The 22,012-nt window shown below is 41.7% G+C and overlaps 2 protein-coding genes across 3 annotated transcripts; both read left to right on the top strand.

Annotated features, from left to right (window-relative positions):
- The first annotated feature begins 791 nt into the window (after positions 1 to 791).
- Positions 792 to 16,999, top strand: LOC132285835 (uncharacterized). 2 transcript variants are annotated; one of them, XM_059788064.1, is made up of 8 exons: positions 792 to 946; positions 1,336 to 1,406; positions 13,126 to 13,193; positions 14,363 to 14,430; positions 15,527 to 15,633; positions 15,911 to 15,960; positions 16,217 to 16,299; positions 16,384 to 16,999. In XM_059788064.1, exons 2-8 carry the CDS (start codon positions 1,349 to 1,351, stop codon positions 16,496 to 16,498), a joined length of 549 nt encoding a protein of 182 aa, XP_059644047.1. In that variant the 5' UTR covers positions 792 to 946; positions 1,336 to 1,348; the 3' UTR covers positions 16,499 to 16,999. The 2 variants fall into 2 exon arrangements, with proteins under 2 accessions (XP_059644047.1, XP_059644046.1); XM_059788063.1 differs by having other exon boundaries at positions 13,123 to 13,193.
- Positions 17,000 to 18,360: 1,361 nt separating this feature from the next.
- On the top strand, positions 18,361 to 20,036 carry LOC132285834 (trihelix transcription factor ENAP2). Its single transcript, XM_059788062.1, has one exon. It carries the CDS (start codon positions 18,788 to 18,790, stop codon positions 19,823 to 19,825), a length of 1,038 nt encoding a protein of 345 aa, XP_059644045.1. The 5' UTR covers positions 18,361 to 18,787; the 3' UTR covers positions 19,826 to 20,036.
- Positions 20,037 to 22,012: the final 1,976 nt, after the last annotated feature.

Genomic DNA, 22,012 nt, shown 5'->3' with positions numbered 1-22,012 from the left:
CGCACAGACATTAATAAGCTGTACAGAGTTGGATTTAGGTTTCTCGCATAAACCCCCTGCCCCCAAAACAAAAACAAAGAAAAATAAAACTATGAATAAAGTAACATACGACACGGCAACGAAATTGGAATGTAGCTCACTTGGTAGAGCGCTCGCTTTGCAGGCGAGAGGTACGGGGTTCGATACCCCGCATCTCCATTTTAGATATGTCTAAAATAAAAAGACCAATGTACCCTCAATGTTGAGCATAATTTTCATGATTTTTGCCAACCCATCAAAACATGTTAAAATCACCTATTCATTTTTATCGTCTTTCTTTCAAAGAAGATCTAACTCAATAATCCACCATCTTATAAATTGATAAGACACATTCAAAAACCTAAATAAATAGTAAAGAGGAGGAATTTGCTGCACAAGCCATAGCCAATTACCAATTAAAGGGGAACCAATAAAAATTTGGCCACCAAAAATGAAAGATTCAATAATGCCTAACAGCCCAATTTGGGTGAATATATATATATACTGGTCTCCTTGAACATCCATAACTTGCAACTTTCAAATCAGCAGTTATTACAATGGAGGAGACCCTGTGTGTGTGTGTGTGTGTGTGTGTGTGTGTGTGTGTTTTTTTTTTTTTGAAAAGCTGGTTGAAAGAGGAGTCCTACCCGGGCCCTTTTCGGCTATTTTTAATTTCTTCCCTTTTCAGACCAACAGGTTTTTTTTAAGGCCCAAGATTATATGGGCCTCATTTTCTTCGAGACTGTTCCTTAGAACGCCGTCGTAGAGTTGCCATGTGATATTTTAAGCTCTAAAAGAAGGAATTGAACTCTCTCTCCATATCTCTCGTTCGTGCTTTCAACTTCCAAAATAAACCGTAGAAAACCCAAGAATCGACGCCAAAGTCCTCAAAAACTCATCTGCAGCAACTCAGCAACGCCAGAGACAGGTACGTTTCTTCCTTATTATTCGTTTTCTCTATCTTTGTTTAGCTTAACTTTCTACACATTTAAGGGCTGTTGTCTAAACCTAAAGCCACGTTTATGTGTGTGTGTGTGTATATATATATATAATATCGTAGTTTATATGCATATGTTTTGGTTTTATATTGAATCTGGGTTAGTGTTTCATGCTTTTCGTGTTTCAATTTCAATTGGGTTTGATTCCTTTTGATCTAACAATCGTCATTGTAAATTCTATTAAGTGTTTGATTCAGTGTTATTGAAGGAAACAATTCCTAACTCAAATTGCTTTGAGGCTGTTACTGATCTCATAATTACTAATTTCGTGCCCCAGATTTTTTATTTATTTATTTTTATTATTATTATTTTTTTGTAGCTGCCACGATATTATGTTCATTTCCAAATTCTCGAAGCTCGGAGCTCTGGTGATCAAAGGTTTAGCTAAAGGTCCGTTCTTTATGTTGTTGACACTAAATTTAATTAAAATGCAGTTTAAATGAACCAATTTGGTGCTTCGATTTGAATCACTATTTGTATGTATTTATTTAGTTATTTTGTAATAAATCTAGTGTTTGGGTTTGAATGACTGTTTGTATGTATTTATTTAGTTATTTTGGAATAAATCTACGACATGAAAGATTTTGGTTTAAGCTAGATGGATATCATATATGTTCGGTTAATCTTGGGCAAGGATTACGTTTCTTGGAGATGGTCCTACATACAGTTTGTGATAGGATTACTCCAAAAACATTGAATAATTGAATAAAAACTTCAGTATTACCCAGTGTTGGTCTGTCAGGAAGGATAGACTGATGTAAACTTGAGCTTTTAGCATTATTTGTATAAAAGTGGCAGTTTAGACTCAGATTTACATCCTAACACTAGACAGGATAGCTTTATCATTATAGTGAGCAATAGGTCTCACATTTTGTATTATAAAGATAAATTATATTATGCTATTTTCTATTAGATGTGAGTCCCTATTGCTTAGCTTTATCTCTGATAGTGGGGTGGTTAAAAGTTTTATTTGCTCCATGAAGATTTCATGCTGGATGAGTGCATACTTCAAGTGAAATATAATGAGGGAACTTGTAGTTTTAACTTATTGATCATTGGTGCTTCCTGGCTGCCTAATCCGAAATTCACATGAACTTAAAAAAAATTGATGCATGTTTATATAGGTTATTAATGTGACACTGAAGAGTAGGAGTTTCCAGGTGGTACTCTTTTTGTAGTTAAAGTTTAGGAATACTTGGTGAATATACACCCAACCATTTAGTACCTTTAGGAAGATCAAGGGTTTATCGAGTAGATTCACTAAATTGGGCAAAAGATGACTACTTCCTATGAAAAATCCTTGTTTTGCTTAGTGGATACTTGCATTAGAAGAATCAACATGGATAGAGTCTTGAAGGGTATTGCTGAGAACTGGGAAATAACCACAAATTACAATCAATCAACCCTTGGTTGCATCTGGGTGATTTGGGATCCGTCTAAAGTCAAGGCTTGTGTTATTTCCTCTCATGATCAGTGCATTCATCCGGGATTCAGGATTGAAGGGTTTCTGCCACTATGACATCTCAGTTGGATGCTACTTCTGTAAATAAGTAAGTTGATGCTGGGGATCCTTTACAAGCCTTGACACACAAGATAGCTGATGTCTCCTCCACAGAGGTGACATTGAAAGTTCTATATAATGACTCTGATAACCAGAAATTATTGAATAATAGATGTGCATTTGGAACTCTCCTTAAATCCATTACCTTCTCTAATTTCATTTGTCTGTAATCCTTAAAACTCTTTATTGTATTTTCATGAACATCAGTTGGATTATTTTAAGTATAATTTCTCATGTTAGATTATGCATATTCCATCATGGAATTTACACATTGATTTTTCTTTAATAATTATTACTGAATTTTTATTAAGTTGTGCTTCAAGCAACTTTACTGCCCTCCTGAGGAGGCTCGAAGTGGCATGGGCCGGATATGACTTGTAAACGCGACATCTGGTCCGTACAGATGGGTCAGGCCCATAGAAAGACACTGCCATATGGGCCGAACGCGAATTAGCCCATCAAAGATGACCAGAACTCATAGAGGAACGGGCCTAGATCCAGCAGTCCATCGACATTTGTAAATATCTATAAATAGGAGAAGTAATGAATAGAGTGGGGGGGAGATATTTTTTGGGGTTGAAATACAAGAGTTCTAGAGAGAGAAAGAGAGGAGGAATTTCCTGCATCTTCAATTGGCGCCGGCTGTGGGAATCGTGGAAGATTGATTGATCATTGATTAATATCGCGTGGATTCAGACCAATCCGAGGGAACGAAACTCGATCTTTGGGAGTTGGATCCAGATCTGAGCGATTGTGACCTACTCTGGAGGAATTTTAGTTCCTGTTGCTTTGGCAGAAGTGGCTTCAGATCTACGAAACAACGAGTTGTTCGATTGTGGCAGGATCTGACGGATTTAAAATTCGGACAATTCAGATCTCGTCAACCGTGAGCATAATTCGGAGAATTCGAAACCAGATCTGAAAAATTCCCACTCACGAAGCTCGGATCTACTCACGAACTTGAGATTAATGCCTTTACTCCGTTCAGGAATAATGATAGGTGAAAGCTCCAATCCGATGGAAGCTGTCCAGCAAACGAAGCTTGAGGAGTTGATGAACTTGATCGAGGCTCTCAAAAAAGAGAATGCAGAATTGAAAGCTGGAATGCAACATCAGCAAATACCCGCGGTTTCCCGTCCACTTCCGGCCGGTGAAGGAGGTGTTCAATCTAATATCGCGCATCAAGGCGAGCAGGACGAGAACAATCAGTCAGCTCTCCACCGTGATAAAAGGAGGATGGATGATTTGCCGCCAAATGCTCGTCGAGTTGAGGATCACGAAGGATCGACTCACGTTGATCCGCGACATGAGCAGATCAGACAGAACGAAGCCATGACCTTCGATCCGCATCGGGAAAGGTTCAACCGAGAGGAGGTGATAGAGGTTGATCGCCGCCAAGTTGCGTCGCCTTGGCAAAGAGAGCTCATAGAGGAACGGTCGTTTGATCCGTCCTACCGGCCCTCCATGGCTACAATCACTCATCGCGGTTCGGAGAGCAAAACCGTAGCTCACAGGGCTACCACTGGGCGCCAAAGAGAGAATGAAGCACTCCGATCCGCGGCTCGGACGGTTGATTCACCATTCACTGACGAGATCCTGAATGCCCCGCATCCAAGGAAGTTTGTTATGCCAGTCTTTATTCTTTTTGACGGAACAACCGATCCGATCGATCATGTGTACCATATCCAGTTGAAGATGGCCCTGAATACGGAAAACGACGCTTTAATGTGCAAATGTTTCCCTACAAGCCTAGCTGGACCGGCGCTCAGTTGGTTCAAGAACTTGCCTAGGAGCTCCATTGGTAGCTTCCGAGACCTGTGCGATCGGTTCATAAGCCAGTACTATAGGAACAAGCGTCCGCCAAAGGACATCTCAAGCCTATTCACAATGAGACAGCACAAAGATGAACGTCTACAGGCTTTTCTCACCAGGTTTAATCTCACTAAGAGTATGGTGATCGAATGCCACCCTTCTACAGCGGTTCAAGCCTTCAAGTTAGCTATGACACGTGGCACTCCGTTCCATACCAGTCTGGTAGTGAATACGCCGACGACTATGGATGAACTCAATGAAAGAGCCGACGGCTTTGTGCGCCTAGAAGAAGAGGAGGCAGCCAATGCTCGGACAGCTTCGCTCGTGTCGACCGAGGAAAAGTCCAAGGCAAAGATCAGGTAGAAGCAGGCTCAGCCGCAGCATCAGACCTCCTGGAAGGCAGAAAAGAGGTCCAGGGAGGAAGAGCTGATCACTCCGCTGAAGGTCACTCTGGCGAGGCTATATCAGGAGAACAAAGATAAGTTTCATCCACCACTGCCAATTAGGCAACCCCTCGAACAGAGGGATCAGACTAAACATTGTGCTTTCCATTCCGATTTCGGTCATCAGACTAATGAATGCAGGAATTTGAGAAGGCAAGTGGAGATGTTGATAGCTAGAGGGGAGTTCGCGAGTTATGTTCAAGGCTCGGCGACAGAGCAGAATCGACCGATGGAACAAGTAAAAAGGAGTCATAAACAAAGCTCCCACAGTTCACAACCAGTTCGTATAATCAATGCTATCCACGGTCGACCTGAGCCCAGCGAAGATTCAGATGAGCTACTCCGAGCGCGCCTACGGCAGGCGTAGATGAAGAAAAGGGTCAGTAGTGTGAATACTCTACACCAGCAGATCACATCGATACAGATAAAGTTCGACAGGACAGACCTGCAGCGTGTTCAAATCCCCCATGAAGACCCGTTGGTAGTCAGTTTGACAGTGGCGGACTGCCTGGTGCGCAGAGTTCTGATCGATCCCGGGAGCAGTGCGAATGTCATGCCGAGGGACACATTTGATCGGCTCGAGATTAAACCAGAGAGGCTCAAGCCCACTGGAAATCCCTTGTTAGGATTCGATGGCAAGAGGGTGGAGCCCGTCGGAATGGTGGAAGTAGAAGTTCAAGCTGCAGAACGAGCTCTTATGGAAACTTTTGTGGTTGTAGAGATTCACTCCTCGTACAATCTCCTGATGGGAAGAGGATTGATTCACAGAGTCCAAGGTGTACCCTCAACTTTGCATCAGGTCATGAGGTGCCTCGGACCCGATGGAAAGAAGGTGATAGACATTCGTGGGGATCAGGTTGCAGCCAAAGAGTGTTATTCCGTCACACTAAAGTATGCTGGGAAAGGGAAGGCGCCCGTCCGATCGGCAAGCCCCAGATAGCAATTACAGGAACCTCCGCCCAAGCAGAACAGGGTGGGGGAGTCAGTCGACTTGACCGAAGAGCCCCTTCTGGATGTGCAGATCGATCAGTCCAGGCCAGAGCGAACTACCAGAGTAGGAATAAGACTGACCAGGGAAGAGCAGCAAGAGCTAGTTGACTTCTTGTCTCGCAATGCCGATGTATTTGCATGGAGTCACCTAGACATGCCTGGAATTAATCCCTCCGTATCCTGTCATTCCTTGAATGTCAATCCCAATTTCAAACCAGTAAAACAGAAGCAACGAAGATTTGCTCCAGAACGCAACCAAATCATAGCCGAGGAAGTTGATAGGTTGCTTGATGCGGGATTTATCAGAGAAGTACACTACCCTGATTGGTTGTCCAACGTCGTTGTCGTGCAGAAGAAGAATGGGAAATGGCGACTTTGCATTGATTTCACCAATTTGAACAAAGCCTGTCCGAAGGATAGCTTCCCGCTGCCAAAGATTGATTAAATGGTGGATGCCACCACCGGGTATGAGCGTTTAACCTTTCTGGACGCTTATTCAGGTTATAATCAGATCCCTATGGACCCGGCAGATGAAGAAAAAATTTCTTTTGTAACCGAGCGAGGGACATACTGCTACAAAGTTATGCCTTTCGGACTAAAGAACGCGGGAGCAACTTATCAAAGACTTGTTAGCAAAATTTTCAAGGATCAGATAGGAAAGATTGTGGAAGCATATATTGATGATATGGTGGTAAAGAGTAGGAAGAAGGATGATCATCTGAATTATCTGCAAGATATATTTGATGTGCTGAGGCGATATGGGATGAGGCTCAATCCAACCAAGTGCTCGTTCGGTGTGAGTTCCGGTCAGTTTTTGGGACACGTGGTCAACCGCAGAGGCATCGAAGTTAGCCCCGCTCAAGCAGAGGCTTTGATTAAGAATGCCGAGCCAAAGACGATCAGAGAGGTGCAAGCCCTCACAGGACGAATAGCTGCATTAAGTCGATTCATTTCTAAGTTGTCAGACCGCTGCAAGCCGTTCTTTGACACGATTCGGAGTCATGGAAGACAGGTCTGGGGGGATGAGCAACGACAAGCATTGACCCATTTGAAGGAATATATGCAGAATCCACCAGTCCTGTCAGCCCCGGATCCAGAAGAAAAGTTATTTTTGTATCTTGGAGTATCTAGTGTTGCGACAAGTGCCGTTCTGATTCGTTGCAAGGAAGGGGTGCAACACCCGGTATTTTATGTCAGTAAAACAAAGACCGAGGCAGAACGAAAATACTCGAAGGCCGAACGGGTGATACTTGCACTTGTAAACGCAAAAAGAAAGTTGAGGCATTATTTCGAATCCCACCCTATAACTGTTCTAACAACTTTTCCAATCAGAGTGCTTATGCACAAGTCAGAACTCTCGGGCAGAATGACAAAGTGGGCCATAGAGTTAAGTTCATTTGACATAACATATGAGCCGAGAACAGCTGTCAAAGGACAAGCGGTAGCCGATTTCCTGCTAGAATGTGACTCTGAGGATACGGAAGAAGACCTTAGGTGCGGCGCTTGGAAACTTTATGTAGATGGCTCCTCTAACCAGATGGGGGCTGGAATTGGGGTTAAACTGCAAACCCCAGAGGGTACTTCTTTGAGTCAAGCACTCAGACTTGAGTTCCGAGCCACCAATAATGAAGCGGAATACGAGGCGTTGCTGAATGGGTTAAAGTTGGCCAGAGAGCTACAGGTCAGAAGTTTGACTGTTTATAGTGACTCACAGTTGATTGTTCGGCAGGTAAATGGTGAGTACGCGACCAAGGATGACATGATGGAGGCATATCGTTCTGCCGTTCTGCATAAAGCCAAGGACTTTGCGAAGATTGAATTCATACAGTTACCGAGGGAACAGAACGCAGATGCGGACCGGTTAGCATGTAGTGCTTCGAGTTCTGGTGAAACATTGGCGAGGGTGATTCCAATAGGAATATTGACCCAGCCATCTATTTTCGAAGAACCTTTGGACTCTGACCCTTGGCAAGTCAATGTCATACCGTATGAACCGAGTTGGATTGACCCCATCATCACTTATATTCGAGATGGCGTTTTGCCTATGCAAAGGGATGAAGCTAGGAAAATCAAAAAGAATGCTGCAAAATACGCCATCGTGCATAACCAGCTGTACAGAAGGTCCTACTCTGGCCCATACTTGAAGTGTGTCACCCCCGCAGAGTCGCAGCAGGTATTGCGAGCTATTCATGAAGGCGTATGTGGCAATCATTCTGGGGGAAGATCGTTAGCGCATAAAGCAATGACACAAGGGTATTTCTGGCCGAACATGTCAAGAGATGCGGAGGAGTTTTCTCGAAGGTGCGATAAATGCAAACGATATGGACCATTGATTCACCAACCACCTGAGGAATTGCACGTAATGGCCTCGCCATGGCCTTTCGCGCAATGGGGGATGGATGTGGTCGGTCCTCTGCCAACGGCAAGAGCTCAGAACAAGTATGTGTTACTGGCCAGGGATTACTTCACTAAGTGGGTGGAAGCAGAACCATATCCAAGCGTGACTCAGACTCATGTGAGACGATTTATTTGGAACAATATTATCTGCCGTTTCGGCGTTCCAAGGTCAATAGTCATGGATAATGGCACGAACCTCGACAGCAAGCAAGTAAGAGAGCTGCTGGAGGAGTATGGAATTAATCAGAAGTTGGCTGCAGTAAGTCATCCTCAGGCCAATGGACAAGCAGAAATTACAAACAGAACAATTTTCGCCTGCATTAAGAAGAAGCTGGAGGACCATAAAGGGAAGTGGTTGGATGAGCTCCCGAACGTCCTATGGGCTTACAGGATCACCCTAAGGCGGCCGACTGGGGAGAGCCCGTTTGCAATGGCATATGGTACCGAGGCGGTTATACCGGTTGAGCACTTGGTCCCAACTATCAGAAGCTTAGCATGGAGTCGAGATCAGAACGACAAAATGTTAAGATTGAACCTCGATATGATAGACGAAAGGAGGGACGCTGCAACAATAAGGTTAGCATCATACCAGCAAGTATTGGCGAATAGTCACAACAAAAGAGTGAAACACAGAGATTTTGCCCCTGGCGATCTGGTTCTGAAAAGAAAGGTGGGGATAGTCAAAAAAATGATGCCACCCTAGGAAGGCCTATACAGAATTGCAGAAGTCATAGGCAAGGGAGCGTATACGTTAGAGACCATGGCGGAAAGGTTGGTTAGCAAGCCCTGGAATGCCACGTCTCTGAAGAGGTACTACCAATAAAAGCTAAGTTTCGGCTTTATTGGGTGTTGTTTGTTGTCAATCAAGTACGTATGAATGTGCAAATTCCTGAAATTTATAAAAATAACTTTCCTCTTCAATGGGTTTTTAAAAAAAAAAAATGAATGAAAAGCCAAGTGGCAAGTGGCATTCTAGCCGAGCGCCAGGCACTTAAGCAAGATAAGTGGTAGCTGGCACCATAAGCCGAACGCCAGGCACTTGCTAAAAAAATGAAAAGCCAAGTGGCAAGTGGCATTCTAGCCGAGCGCCAGGCACTTAAGCAAGATAAGTGGCAGCTGGCACCATAAGCCGAACGCCAGGCACTTGCTAAAAAAAATGAAAAGCCAAGTGGCAAGTGGCATTCTAGCCGAGCGCCAGGCACTTAAGCAAGATAAGTGGCAGCTGGCACCATAAGCCGAACGCCAGGCACTTGCTAAAAAAATGAAAAGCCAAGTGGCAAGTGGCATTCTAGCCGAGCGCCAGGCACTAAAGCAAAATAAGTGGCAACTGGCATCATAAGCCGAACGCCAGGCACTTGCTAAAAAAAGGAAAAGCCAAGTGGCAAGTGGCATTCTAGCCGAGCGCCAGGCACTTAAGTAAGATAAGTGGCAGCTGGCACCATAAGCTGAACGCCAGGCACTTGCTAAAAAAAAAAAAAGAAAAAAGAAGCCAAGTGGCAAGTGGCATTCTAGCCGAGCGCCAGGCACTTAAGCAAGATAAGTGGCAGCTGGCACCACAAGCCGAACGCCAGGCACTTGCCATAAACACGCACATGACAAAGTTAATATAAAAAAAAAAAAAAAAAAAAAGGTATATATATATTGAAAATGGGTTTGAACAGAGCGCAACACAAAGGCAAAAGAGAAAAAAGAGTTCTGTCATCTCATTCATGATAAGCATTGGAGTTACAAAAAATGAAGTATTCAAGTCACATTGTTACAAAGAAGTATGGAATCGAAGAGTCTGGAGGAGTCCTAGCTAGCTGCCCCAGTACCGACAGCCTCCTGGTTGTGCCGATCCGCCTCCTCGGTCCCGTCAGCCATTTCACCCTCACGAGGTGGGGAATCAAGATGAATAACAGAGTCATTCTCCTGGGGGCCAACGTCAGCAGTGACTATAGGAGAGACCACAGTTGACGAATGAGGAGCGGTTAGAGGCTGAACGGTAGGAGGAGCTGTAGTGATCCTAGAGGAAGCAATATCCTGACATTCATCAAATATATGCTCCGCTTCGGTGGGTTCTGGGTCAACATAGACCCCCAAAGGATCAATCCCTAAATCCTTATCGACCTCATCTGGAGTTGAGCTGGTCTGTCCTTCAGCCGGAATTCGGTCGGAGAAACCTTCTCGGAATCCCTGAGCATATCTAAGAGCTCCGACTCTTGAGAACCGAGCATGAAGAGCCAACATCCCACCGTTCACTCTGCTGATGGTATCAATCAGAGCAGTACGCTCGTCCAAAGCTCTCTTCTCAAAAGCCATCCGAGCAGACTGTTCATCAGCCAGAAGGTGCTGGAGCTCTGCCTTTTCGTCTCTGATTGAATCACGTTCAGTCTGCCAAACACTCTTCTCAAGCTGGAGGGCATCCTTCTCATCCTGAAGAGAGTCGTTTTCCTTCTTCAAGACATCTCTTTCTTGTTCGGTTTTTTCAAGCCGAGCCAATACCTCGGTATTCTTGCTGGCGAGAAGGTCGTTCTCCTTATTGGCCACCTCCAGGCTATCAGAGAACTTACGGGCCCTGGCGTTCCCTATTTCCACCTGCTTCTGCATAGCCATCATTCCGAACAAAGTCTGCATAGATATACATTAATAATGGTTAAACCGATAGTCTGGTCGGACGAAGGCAAGACCAAATAATATGAGAGTATTCATGAGTTAGAAAATAAAAGTCACCTCCATGGCAGATTGGGGAAAGCGGCTGAACACATCCTTCTGGAGTCCATATGCTCCTATAATACGCCATGGCGGTCTGGCTATCCTTTAGCATGGTCTCGTTCGGCTTCATGAACGTCCCATCCGTTCGGGTGTACCGAGGAGCCCATGGTGGTAAAGTGGGAAGAGAAGGGGAGGCTGAAGCAGAAGCAGAGGCACCAGCTGCAACAGGCCCGGAGGGGGCAGGAGCTCTGACTGGGCGATGCAAGAGAGCACCCGGCCCAGAGACCCGGGTCCTTCTTATAAGAGGTTCCTCCTCAGGGTCGACCCCACCGTCAGGATGAGGCCTTTTGCCTCGTTCTTTGTCCCGAGCGCCCCCAGTGGCAGCAGGGGCAGTAGTGATTTGTGGAGACGCGCTCGGGTTGGTAGCAGGGGTGCTGACAACAGAATCAATAGCCACCGTGCTGGGGATGGTGTCAGAGATGGTGGCTGAGGAAGAGGCTGATGCAGGAGAGGAGGTTGCCCTAGCAGCAGAAGTGGCTGGGGGAGTATTTTTCTTCCTACCAAAGGATGGAATCTGAAGCCTGCTCATGGTATAGCCGAGGGATGAGAGCGCTAGAAGGTTGTCTGAAGTGAGGAGGTCTGAGCAAGAAGGAATATCGTTCAGAACGTATTTCTTCAAGTAATTACTCCTATCCCTGCAAACACTGTAGCTCAAGTCATCACAAGGTATGCCTAAGGAGCGACATAAGAAAGTACAAAAGCGAGGAACACATGTTTCGCAGGGACAATCGTTTTTATGAGATTTGAATTTCTTATATGAGGAAACAGAACAGACGCCAAAGGCACTCGGGATTGGGTAATCCTCTGCAGCCGGCGAAGACTAGGCCCCACTAATGCCCACGATGTTATCCCTCCAACCCTTTTCAGATTTGATTGTGTCCGTACATATGGACATCTTGTCGATCGGGTAGAGGTGGTAGAAGGGCTCGTTAGTTCGGATCTTACTGACCTTATAACACAGAAGAAGATCTATGAGGTCAAGGTCCAGACTTCTGTCACGAATCAAGAGTAGCATAACGGATATGATTCTAAAGAAATTAGGGTTTACCTGCAGGGGGGATATCCCCAGTCTATTGAAGACATAATTAAAGAAGGGGTGCAGAGGGAACCTAACGATATTCAGTTGAAGGTTTGAAAATAAAACTTCGCCGGGAAGGAGGCCAGCACCGGTCATAATATTAACATCCTTAGGGCAAACCCTAACTTGGATGTTGTCAGGAAGTCTAAGTCTCATACGAAGAACATCTAGATCTACAACCATGGTGGAAGTGTTTGAAGGATCTAAAAGGGTAAAAAGAAGCCTGCCGAAAGTAAAAAGGAACAAAACTAACCTCTGAGGTAGAAAGCAACAAAGAGCACTGCAAGACCGCTGGAAGAATGACTCTTGAAGGATTTCACCGGAAGAAGTTTAGCACTGTTCTAAAAGGATGAACGAGAGATTTGACTAATGATGGAGACGGTAAAAAGGCATGAAGTGGTATTCTAGAGCCTTATAAAGGCAAGGGGGACCCGAGGGCCGAAGCGTCAGGAAGGCGAGAAATTCATCGAGCCCCAAAACATTGATTCTGGATCTGACCGTCCGTTCCCCCATGTGGGTTTCTCGAGCCGTCAACGTCATGATGAGACGCCTTCAATAATTACCCCCTTATTAAACAAGGGGTAATTATGAGGGCAGTTGAGGAGGCCCGAAGTGGCATGGGCCGGATATGATTTGCAAACGCGACATCTGGTCCGTACAGATGGGTCAGGCCCATAGAAAGACACTGCCATATGGGCCGAATGCGAATTAGCCCATCAAAGATGACCAGAACTCATAGAGGAACGGGCCTAGATCCAGCAGTCCATCGACATTTGTAAATATCTATAAATAGGAGAAGTAATGAATAGAGTGGGGGGGAGATATTTTTTGGGGTTGAAATACAAGAGTTCTAGAGAGAGAAAGAGAGGAGGAATTTCCTGCATCTTCACCTCCGTTCTGGTTTGAACAGGACAGTCATTCAGTTCCAGGTTTTCTTCAGATATATTAGCTGATTTGATTCATTATGTTGCTTGAATCCGGAAAGGAATCCTTTGATGAAATGTCCACCCAAAATAAGTATATATGTTTACAATACTTATCTTATTTGACCATTCCTTTTCTTGGGTGTAGCAGGTCCATTGACATCTAGACCAAGAACGTCATATTTTCATATCTTGCGTGATCGCTCTCTGCAGCCCCTGGTTAGTACCTGTACACAAACACTCACAAACCATGTTTCTTCGCATGCAATTTGATGAGCGATGTTATTTTAGATGACAGATTTCTTCTGTATATAACCAACGATAATTAAATTATATCTTATTGCATTCAAATATTGATTAATCTAGTTTCTCAACCAATTTTATACTTTTATCCATTCAAGTTTTGATTGGTCTAATATATCAAAACCTAGCATCTTCAACCAAAACTTGAATGAAATCAGCTTGGCCACTAGGGAAAGTAGCATGAGTATAGGTGGTTGCTTCACCGATGAGCCTAAAAATTTCTCTGAATTGATCTCAATTGAATTGACAGAGTACATGTATGTGTGCGCGCTGCCGAATTTTATATATTTATATTTATTTTTTTTTTATTTCAGAGTTACAAACTTTAGAAATCAAGTCATAAAACTATAAGAGTCATCGTCATAACTTGATTTAAAATATGCATAGACCACTACTATAGCTGCCAAGCACATGTGAAATTACTAAAAAGCACTGAGATTGAGCTAGATAAGGCCCACTGAGGGCCACTGCTCCACTATTTGTATTTTTATCTGTAAAATCTTGACTAATAGTAAAAATGCCCCCTTGACCTTTTATTTCTCTCCCCACCCCCCTCTTCTCTTTTATATTTCTCTTGCTTAAGCTTTCCATATTTATCTCACGTTTTACGTGCACGAACAGCAGTGAAATGCCAAGAACCATATCATCTCCATTTTGACTATCTCCAACTGAATTTATTTATTATCTTATTATTCGTCAGAGCCAAATTAGTTTTTTATTTTTATTTTTTATACATAGTCAAATTAGTTTTTAACTGCGTCACTGAAAGCACTTGATTTACCAACAGGCCTGTGGCCTAACGGTACAAGACCCCTACTTCCCAAAGGAAGGTCAGGGGTTCGAACCTCAATGGAGGCAGTGTGTATGAGTACCAACTAGGAAAAAAAATAAAAAGCACTTGATTTCTAATATTCGATATAGCATACATGAAATGGAACTGGCAACCTATTAACAAGTAAAACATAAGATAAGTCTCAATATAACTTAGAACTTAGTTATGCAAGGTCCCAAGCAGGCCCAACCATGAAATTGAACTTGTTTCCAAAGTGGCTCTTTTCTTTAACATTTTTTTTTTTTATACTCAGAGGCATGGTCGTTTTTTTACCACGGCTTCTGATAAAGCTCAAGAAGACGGGAATGAAGAAAAGCAAAAGTAAGCTCGTGCTTGCCTATACAGGAAGTAGTCATTGCAGGAGCAGTTATCTTGAACTTCTTTTATTTTTTTATCCATTTATTTATTTTTATGTGTGTTTGTTATATTTCTAGGAAGGGGAGGGAGGGTGGTACAGGAAACACATTGTTGGAAGTAGTTGTTCAAATACATGATAGAGTTTCCTTCAAAGTATTAACAGATAAAACAAAGGAGTTTCTTTCAAAGCATCGAGGGATAAAACCAAATAGAGGAACCCAAGAGGGAGATATGAGGGGAAAAAAAGACCAAGAACTCTAACTGGAGAACGTACTCCCTCCAAACAATAGCATAAAGTAGGCGAAGTCCTTTCGCCTAAAATGTTGTACTCCAAGTTTCCCACTTGCTGTACCAAGAGACATACCAAGAGGGTAGTGTAGAAAACATACTGTTGGAAGTAGTTGTTCAAATACATGATGGAGTTTCCTTCAAAGCATCAAGGGATAAAACTAAGTAGAGGAACCCAAGAGGGTGATATGAGGAAAAAAAATGACCAAGAACTCTAGCTGGAGAACGTACTCCCTCCAAAAAATAGCATATAGTGGGTTCAGCCATAATGTTGTACTCCAAGCTTCCCACTTGCTGTACCAAGAGAGATACCTCTGAAAAATGCTAATTGCTAATATGCCCAAATCTCCTACATATAATGCAAATATCTTTGATTTCCATGGGGCGATCTGTTCCATTAACTAATTACAACTGTAGTCGGGCCCAAACAAAAACTCAGAGGTGCCCCTTGAAACTCTTATTTTGTTCAATTCACTTATGAATGCTCCACAGGTGGATTTTCCACCAACTAATCCCTTTTCTTGTCAGACCAGAAGTGCGTCTTGAAACTGTTATTTTGTTCACTCACCTTTGAATGTTTTATCAACCAGAACAAGTTTATTAAGTGGGTCAATTTAAGTATTAAATAAGAATGTTGGTCAGGCACTATACTACTAGACCACATTATTTTTTCTGAAATATGCTTGTAGATTTGCTACAAAAATTAACAGCCTGATATCTACGGTCGCATCATCTAATTGATCTCTCTATACCCTCGTCTTTGATTCTCCAGAATATCCGTGACTTTTGTTGACAAAGATGGCGAAGAGAAGCATATTAAGGTCCCCATTGGAATGTCTATGTTGGAGGCTGCTCATGAGAATGATATAGAACTTGAAGGTAAGCACTTAAAAAAATATATGTTATTTTGTGGTTGCACCTTATGCTGATTCATTATGATCTCTTCGCAAAACTTTGCAAGCATTTTGAACTAGTTTTTAGCGGTCAAGATGAGCGGGTATAGCAGCACTCTATCAGATTTTATACTAATGATGTATAGGTTAATCCTTGAGATCATATCATGATGGAACTATTTTAAACTTGACAACTACAGAGCTGCTCAACACTCCTCTAAACTTCTACATTGAATAACTAACTAATTTCAATTTAATTACAGGAGCATGTGAAGGATCCCTTGCTTGTTCTACTTGTCATGTGATTGTGATGGTAAGTTATTGCACAGCTGTGTTTCTCAACATGAATTGTTGTGCAGCTAAGAGAAGATCTATTGCATATTAAGCACTAACCTGATGAAGTTGTATTTCTCTGCATGACTTGTTTCAAGTGATCTTGCCATCAATATGCTTGCTAAAACGTCTCTCTGGCATCTGTTCTTTTTTTGTCATTTAGTTTGAGGGTATTGATTATGATTTTGTCAATGCATTAATTTGCCGTGGTGTTAACTCTTGAGAATCTTGGTTAGGATATGGGGTACTACAATAAACTAGATGATCCAACTGATGAAGAGAATGACATGCTAGATCTTGCTTTTGGCCTTACAGAGACGTAGGTCCCTCTATCTTGAAACTGGTCAATAGATATACTCTTATCGGCCAAGCTAATGTAATTCTATGTAATGATTTTCTGCAGGTCTCGTCTAGGTTGTCAAGTTATCGCACAACCCGAACTTGATGGAGTTCGATTAGCACTGCCTCCGGCTACACGAAACTTTGCTGTCGATGGGTATAAGCCAAAACCACATTAGAAGTCCTGGATAGAAAAATAGGCTGGAAAGAAGATTTTGAGTGTAAAGGACAGGCTCTTGCCAGTTTTGTAGCATCTCCATCTTAGAGAATTGAAGGGTCTTGGACCCTGTAGTAGCGAGTATACGCTACTGATAATTCCTTGGTACATTGTTCACTTCATATTTATTTTTTCCCCAAATTCGATACTGCCATGTATGTCATAGGCATATTGACCTCATAGAAACAGGCAGCTTTGCTCGAGTGGCTGACTCATTTTATTGGTCGGTTTCTGGTGACAGCTATTGGTAATGGTGCGCGGTTCTGTTTCAATACGCGGTTTGGTCTAATAAGAAGAGTACACCTTGATTTTCCTTGGTACTGCTGGAACATTTTAGTTCAAAGTTGATGCACAAAACTTGTTAGCTCTTTTAACTTAGCCCTCATCAGGAAGTACAACCCACTTGTTGATTCTTAGTGGTCCAAATTCATATGATATGGTTTACAGTTTTGTTTTGTGGGTATACATGGTTTAACTTTCTATTTTGGTTTATATAGCGTTCGACTTTGAGAAAAATCATTGTCTTAAGTTTCAATGCAATGCAAGGTCAAGACGTATCTCACTCTGGAATGCCAGTTTTTTTGTTTTTTTCAATCATGGACATCCAATGGCCAAAAGTTTGCGTGAAGTGTTGGTGTATGGATGACAACAAATTGATCCCGACACATTGAAATTGGGTGTTTCAAAGTCAAAAATCTACCTTGACACTCATAATTAGTCAATGTGAGTTCAGGTTAACAAAAATGTGTTATTACAGGAATGGTATATCGATGTTACTATTACATTTAATCATATTTAAATGTGTTCTTGAATTTTTTTTTTTTTTTGGACTTATGCGTCACAAGCAACTTGAACTTATTCCCAACTAATTAGTGAAATTTAGAAAGAAAAAAAAGGGATAATTATTCGTAGATATACAGACATGATTCAAGACACAGCTGATGTGAAAATCAAAACATGTCTGTCCATCGATAGCATACTGCCGACTAAAATACCTTGTACCCTTGTAATGAGAATCCTTTAAACAATTCTTGAGGGTGGCACCTAACGGTACGAAAATTTATTAAATTAAGGCTCCGTTTGGTTGTGCATAATCTTTTTCTTTTTTTCTTTTTTTTTTTTTTTGTAATATATTTTTTAAATAAAACATTTTCATGTAAAATATTTTTTTTACTTTTTTATTTTTTGGTATTTGATAAAGTCAGTAAAATATTTTCTGAATCAGTTTTTGTGCACAATAACTCTCTTTTTTTTAGTGTTTTTCACCAACAAAGAATAATACTCATAATTAACTCTCTTTCTTCAATATTCTTCACTAACAGAAAATAGTACTCTCTAAATCATCCCCTCTTCGTTACTTTCTCTTTCATCTCTTTCTCTCTCCTCTCACTCTTTGTTATACATGCAGAAGTAAGATTAAAAATAAAATTTTTATATTGAAATGATTGAAAAAGATTAGTTATTATAGTGACATAGAGTTTTGGTAAATTATTTTCAATCATTTGAGGGTAAAATGATTTCCATGGAAAATGATTTCCTAACTCTGGGTCTCCCGTACATCGAAAAATAAAAAATAAAAATAAAAAATATATATATATATTTTAAAAAAATTTACAGCCTAAATGATTACCTTGGGGTCTCCCATACACCTAAATAAAATTTTAAAAATTTTATTTACAGCCTAAATGATCCTCGACTTGTGTTTCAATCCAATTAAAATAAATTAACATATAAAACTTTAATTAATTTAACATGAATTTTGATTAAAACCTAATAATTCGTTCAAAAGTACAGTCACTTGTTACATTTTGTTTACCACTCTTAAAACATCAAGAACCATTTTGGAAAACCTTAATAAAAAAATTGAGTTCTGACAGACGGGAAGGTCCACCAACCAAGCCGGCTGGGGCATCACACCGATGACGGATATCCCGGAACTAACCAAATAATTATCCCCACGTGTCCCACACTTCGGCATGCCTCCCTCTACCGACGCCGTCTAACCCCTCAGTTTTTTCCGTCAACCCCCCCAACAAACAACTTTTATTTGTGTCATCTAAATCCACTTAACGCCCCGTTTATAATTTCGCCGGTCAACACCAAAAACCCTAACTTTCCCCCTTTCTCTTTCTCTCTGTCTCTCTCCTCCTTCCCTTTCTCTCTCTAAAACTCCTCCCTGCGGCCGGTCGTCGTTGACCCATCATCAGATCGCTTTCGTCCTACTCACCCGGCGCAACGTAGCATCTCCACCATGGAAGACGATGAAGAAACCCACTCACACCCGTCGCCTGAGTCTGGATCTCAGGCTTCTCCGCCGCCGAACGGGAGGATTACGGTGACGGTCGCCGCCGCGCCGCCTCAGAACACCCTAACCCTGGCCCTCCCGATCCAGCAGCCCAGAACAACCGGCAACGGCGGTGGAGGAAGCGGTGGCCGAGAGGATTGCTGGAGCGAAGGGGCCACATCGGTGCTCATCGACGCCTGGGGCGAACGCTACCTCGAGCTGAGCAGAGGCAATCTCAAGCAGAAACATTGGAAAGACGTCGCCGATATAGTCAGCAGCCGAGAAGATTACACCAAGACTCCCAAAACCGATATTCAGTGCAAAAATCGCATCGACACGGTGAAGAAGAAGTACAAGCTCGAAAAGGCCAAGATCGCCGCCGGCGGTGCCCCGAGCAAGTGGCCTTTCTTTGACAGGCTCGACCGATTGATAGGTCCGACGGCCAAGATCACCTCCGGTGCCGGAACATCCTCCGTGAAAGTGCCTGTAGGAATCCCTGTAGGGGTTAGGTCAGCCCAATTTCAGCAACAGCAAAAACAGCTGAAGCAGAAGCAGCAGCTCCGGAGACGAGCTCCGGTGGATTCAGACTCGTCTCCGGAGCCATCTCCTGCTTCAAGCGACAGTTTACCACCGGAGCCGTATGAGCGGAAGAGGCCTAGGGTTCAGAGAGAGTTGAATTCGAATCCAGTGCGTCCCTGCACCACACGGGGCAAAGATGTAGAACGGAGAGATAAGAATTGGGGGAATTCGGTGAGAGAGCTTACTCGGGCGATTCTGAAATTCGGAGAGGCATACGAGCAGGCAGAGAGTTCAAAGCTGCAGCAGATGGTGGAGATGGAGAAGCAGAGGATGAAATTTGCAAAAGAGCTTGAGTTGCAGAGAATGCAGTTCTACATGAAGACTCAGTTGGAGCTGTCGCAGCTAAAGCATAAGAGAGTTGGGAGTAACAACCATCATAGCAATAACAATAACACCAATGACAACAATAGTGATAGCATTAGTTAGATTTAGATTCAAATCAAATTAGTATGAGCCAAATTTGTACTTGAATTTGGTAGTTTGGATGTTTAACTCTCTCTTTTCCTTTGTTGTTCAAATTTAACTATTGTCAAATGTTGCAATTGTTAACTAAGCTTCAAATGAAGCTCATTATTGTATCAAAAAAAATCTCTCTTGGTATCCATTCTGGAAATATTCTGTATATTCTCTCTTACAACAGCCTTGCATATATGCATACATACAATATATACATACAAGCATAATATGCATGCATTAAGCAGTTTTTGTATGGTTCTCGTCCAATAAAAAATTGTTGATACAAATCATCAATATATCACACATCTCATTTTAAAAGTTTTTCACTGACATCTTTAATTGACATCTTCAGCAGTGCGCTGTGTACATGAACTTCAGGATCACCTTTTGGGTTGAAGTACTCTGAAGATGTCATGAATATTCCTGCAGCTAAAATACAGTTTTGTGTGTCAGTCGCCATAAGAAACAAAGATGATATACAAGAACAAATTAATATTTGACTGGAAGTGCACGTGATAAGAGCATTACAACTGTAATTAATCATATGGAGCATGTGGTTTTCAAACTTGTCATTTTAGGTGCCTTTCATGGACAGAAAATCTCAAATGAGTGTGAATATAGTTCTAAACAATCCAATAACATAATACCCTTGTAAAGTATGATGCAAAGAGAACAATCATAAATTAATATTACGAAGCAAGGAATATTTAAGGCATTATATCAGCCCCAAAATTGCATGCTAGTTTAGAGTTCCACCCATTAGGTGAAGTCTATATGTTTATAGTGTGTTTCCGAGAATTAAAGTTTTTCTCCACTTCTGCCTCCAAGCAGAAGCTTTAAAACATCTTCATAGTATAAACGGGCAGCAAGCAAATCAAACACTCATCACCCTAAATCTAACTGCATTGACCTGAAAATCTAGTTCAATGACATTACAAATGATGCAGACATGCGGTGGTTAACTCACCCAAGTGTTGTGTAATACAAAATGTTTGTCTGGAAGTGATGGAAGTTCACTTGGAGGCTAAAAGAGCCAAGGAATAGTTTTATCCTGCTAAAATATGATTTGGAAGTTCTATTGTAGTCTCAGGTAACACAGGGTGGTTGTAACTGGTGCTGATATGTGTGTGTGCATATAGGATATCAGTTAATATGTGTTTTGATCCCGCATAATGAAATTCTTAAGATATCATCCACTTCCATACGATAACACCATTTCATTAAGTTGACCAAAGTTCGAACCACCTTTTTTGGACCGAACAGTTAACTGTACAATCCAAAAAGTTCATTTTCGTACTTTCAGGCTGTGATTGCCGTCTTAGTAGGAAATTGGGAGAGAGAGGTTAAAGAAAAAAGAGAACCATGATGGTCCATGTGTCTAAGTGTCTTTTATTTTATTTATTTATTTTTTTATCAGGAACAGCTTTTGTCTTACTGCAATACAAGTGAGAAGCTGAGTTAAGCAAGAAGATGCATAAAAATTCAAGGGGAAAATTGATAGTTTGTCTACAAAGGAAAAAAAAGTTTTTTGAGAAGATTAGAATGCTTTTATGCATCATTTTAAGGTCACTTAATGAGCCGTAGAGGAAAGACAACAAAATAGAACACCATATTCCATCCCTCTACATTTCTGAAACATTCATAGTTTGGAATTTCCCTTAATATAACCAAAGGGTGAGTGGATTAGTGGATTTCTTATAGAATGTGATATATTAAGTATCAGCCTTTCAATTCATAGCAACCCTTCCATCATTTTCTAAAGAAAATGTTATTCATATGAAAGTATGGGGCAATAAATTTGTTACAGTAATTTGTAGTTTGAACCTTGAGATTTAAAATTTGAACCCTACAATTTAAACCAAATATTAACTAAGGAAGATTTTGAATTTTATGACTCAGAATCGTATTGTATTTTTCTGAAAACTCATGCCTTATCATATGAATGCTTTTACACAACAATTTTTTAACTTGAGTGGAAATTAATTATCATTCTTTAAAACATAAATACTTAAACATTTGAAATTTGAATACATAATTTCATAAATTGAGAATGGTTTGACAGTATGTTACTAGCAGAAGACATCAGTATTGATGGCACAATAACATTATAAAACCTATCAGGAAACCTGTATGGAAGAAGATAGTGTGGATAAGAGA

The sequence above is a fragment of the Cornus florida genome, unplaced genomic scaffold (genome assembly GCF_030987335.1).
Source record: "Cornus florida cultivar Cherokee Brave unplaced genomic scaffold, ASM3098733v1 CherokeeBrave_3.0.0_Hap2_Chr11, whole genome shotgun sequence".
NCBI lineage: Eukaryota > Viridiplantae > Streptophyta > Magnoliopsida > Cornales > Cornaceae > Cornus > Cornus florida.
Note: the sequence above shows the minus strand (reverse complement) of the source record. Positions and strands in the feature narration are given on the sequence as shown.

What these genes read in the sequence shown, in the direction of transcription:
- LOC132285835 (XM_059788063.1), top strand. Translation starts at nt 1,349, where the DNA reads ATGTTCATTTCCAAATTCTCGAAGCTCGGAGCTCTGGTGATCAAAGGT. An exon ending in GATCAAAGGTTTAGCTAAAG is followed by an intron (nt 1,407 to 13,122) that starts GTCCGTTCTTTA and finishes TCTTGGGTGTAG; the next exon opens with CAGGTCCATTGACATCTAGA. An exon ending in GGGAATGAAGAAAAGCAAAA is followed by an intron (nt 14,431 to 15,526) that starts GTAAGCTCGTGC and finishes TTGATTCTCCAG; the next exon opens with AATATCCGTGACTTTTGTTG.
- LOC132285834 (XM_059788062.1), top strand. Translation starts at nt 18,788, where the DNA reads ATGGAAGACGATGAAGAAACCCACTCACACCCGTCGCCTGAGTCTGGA.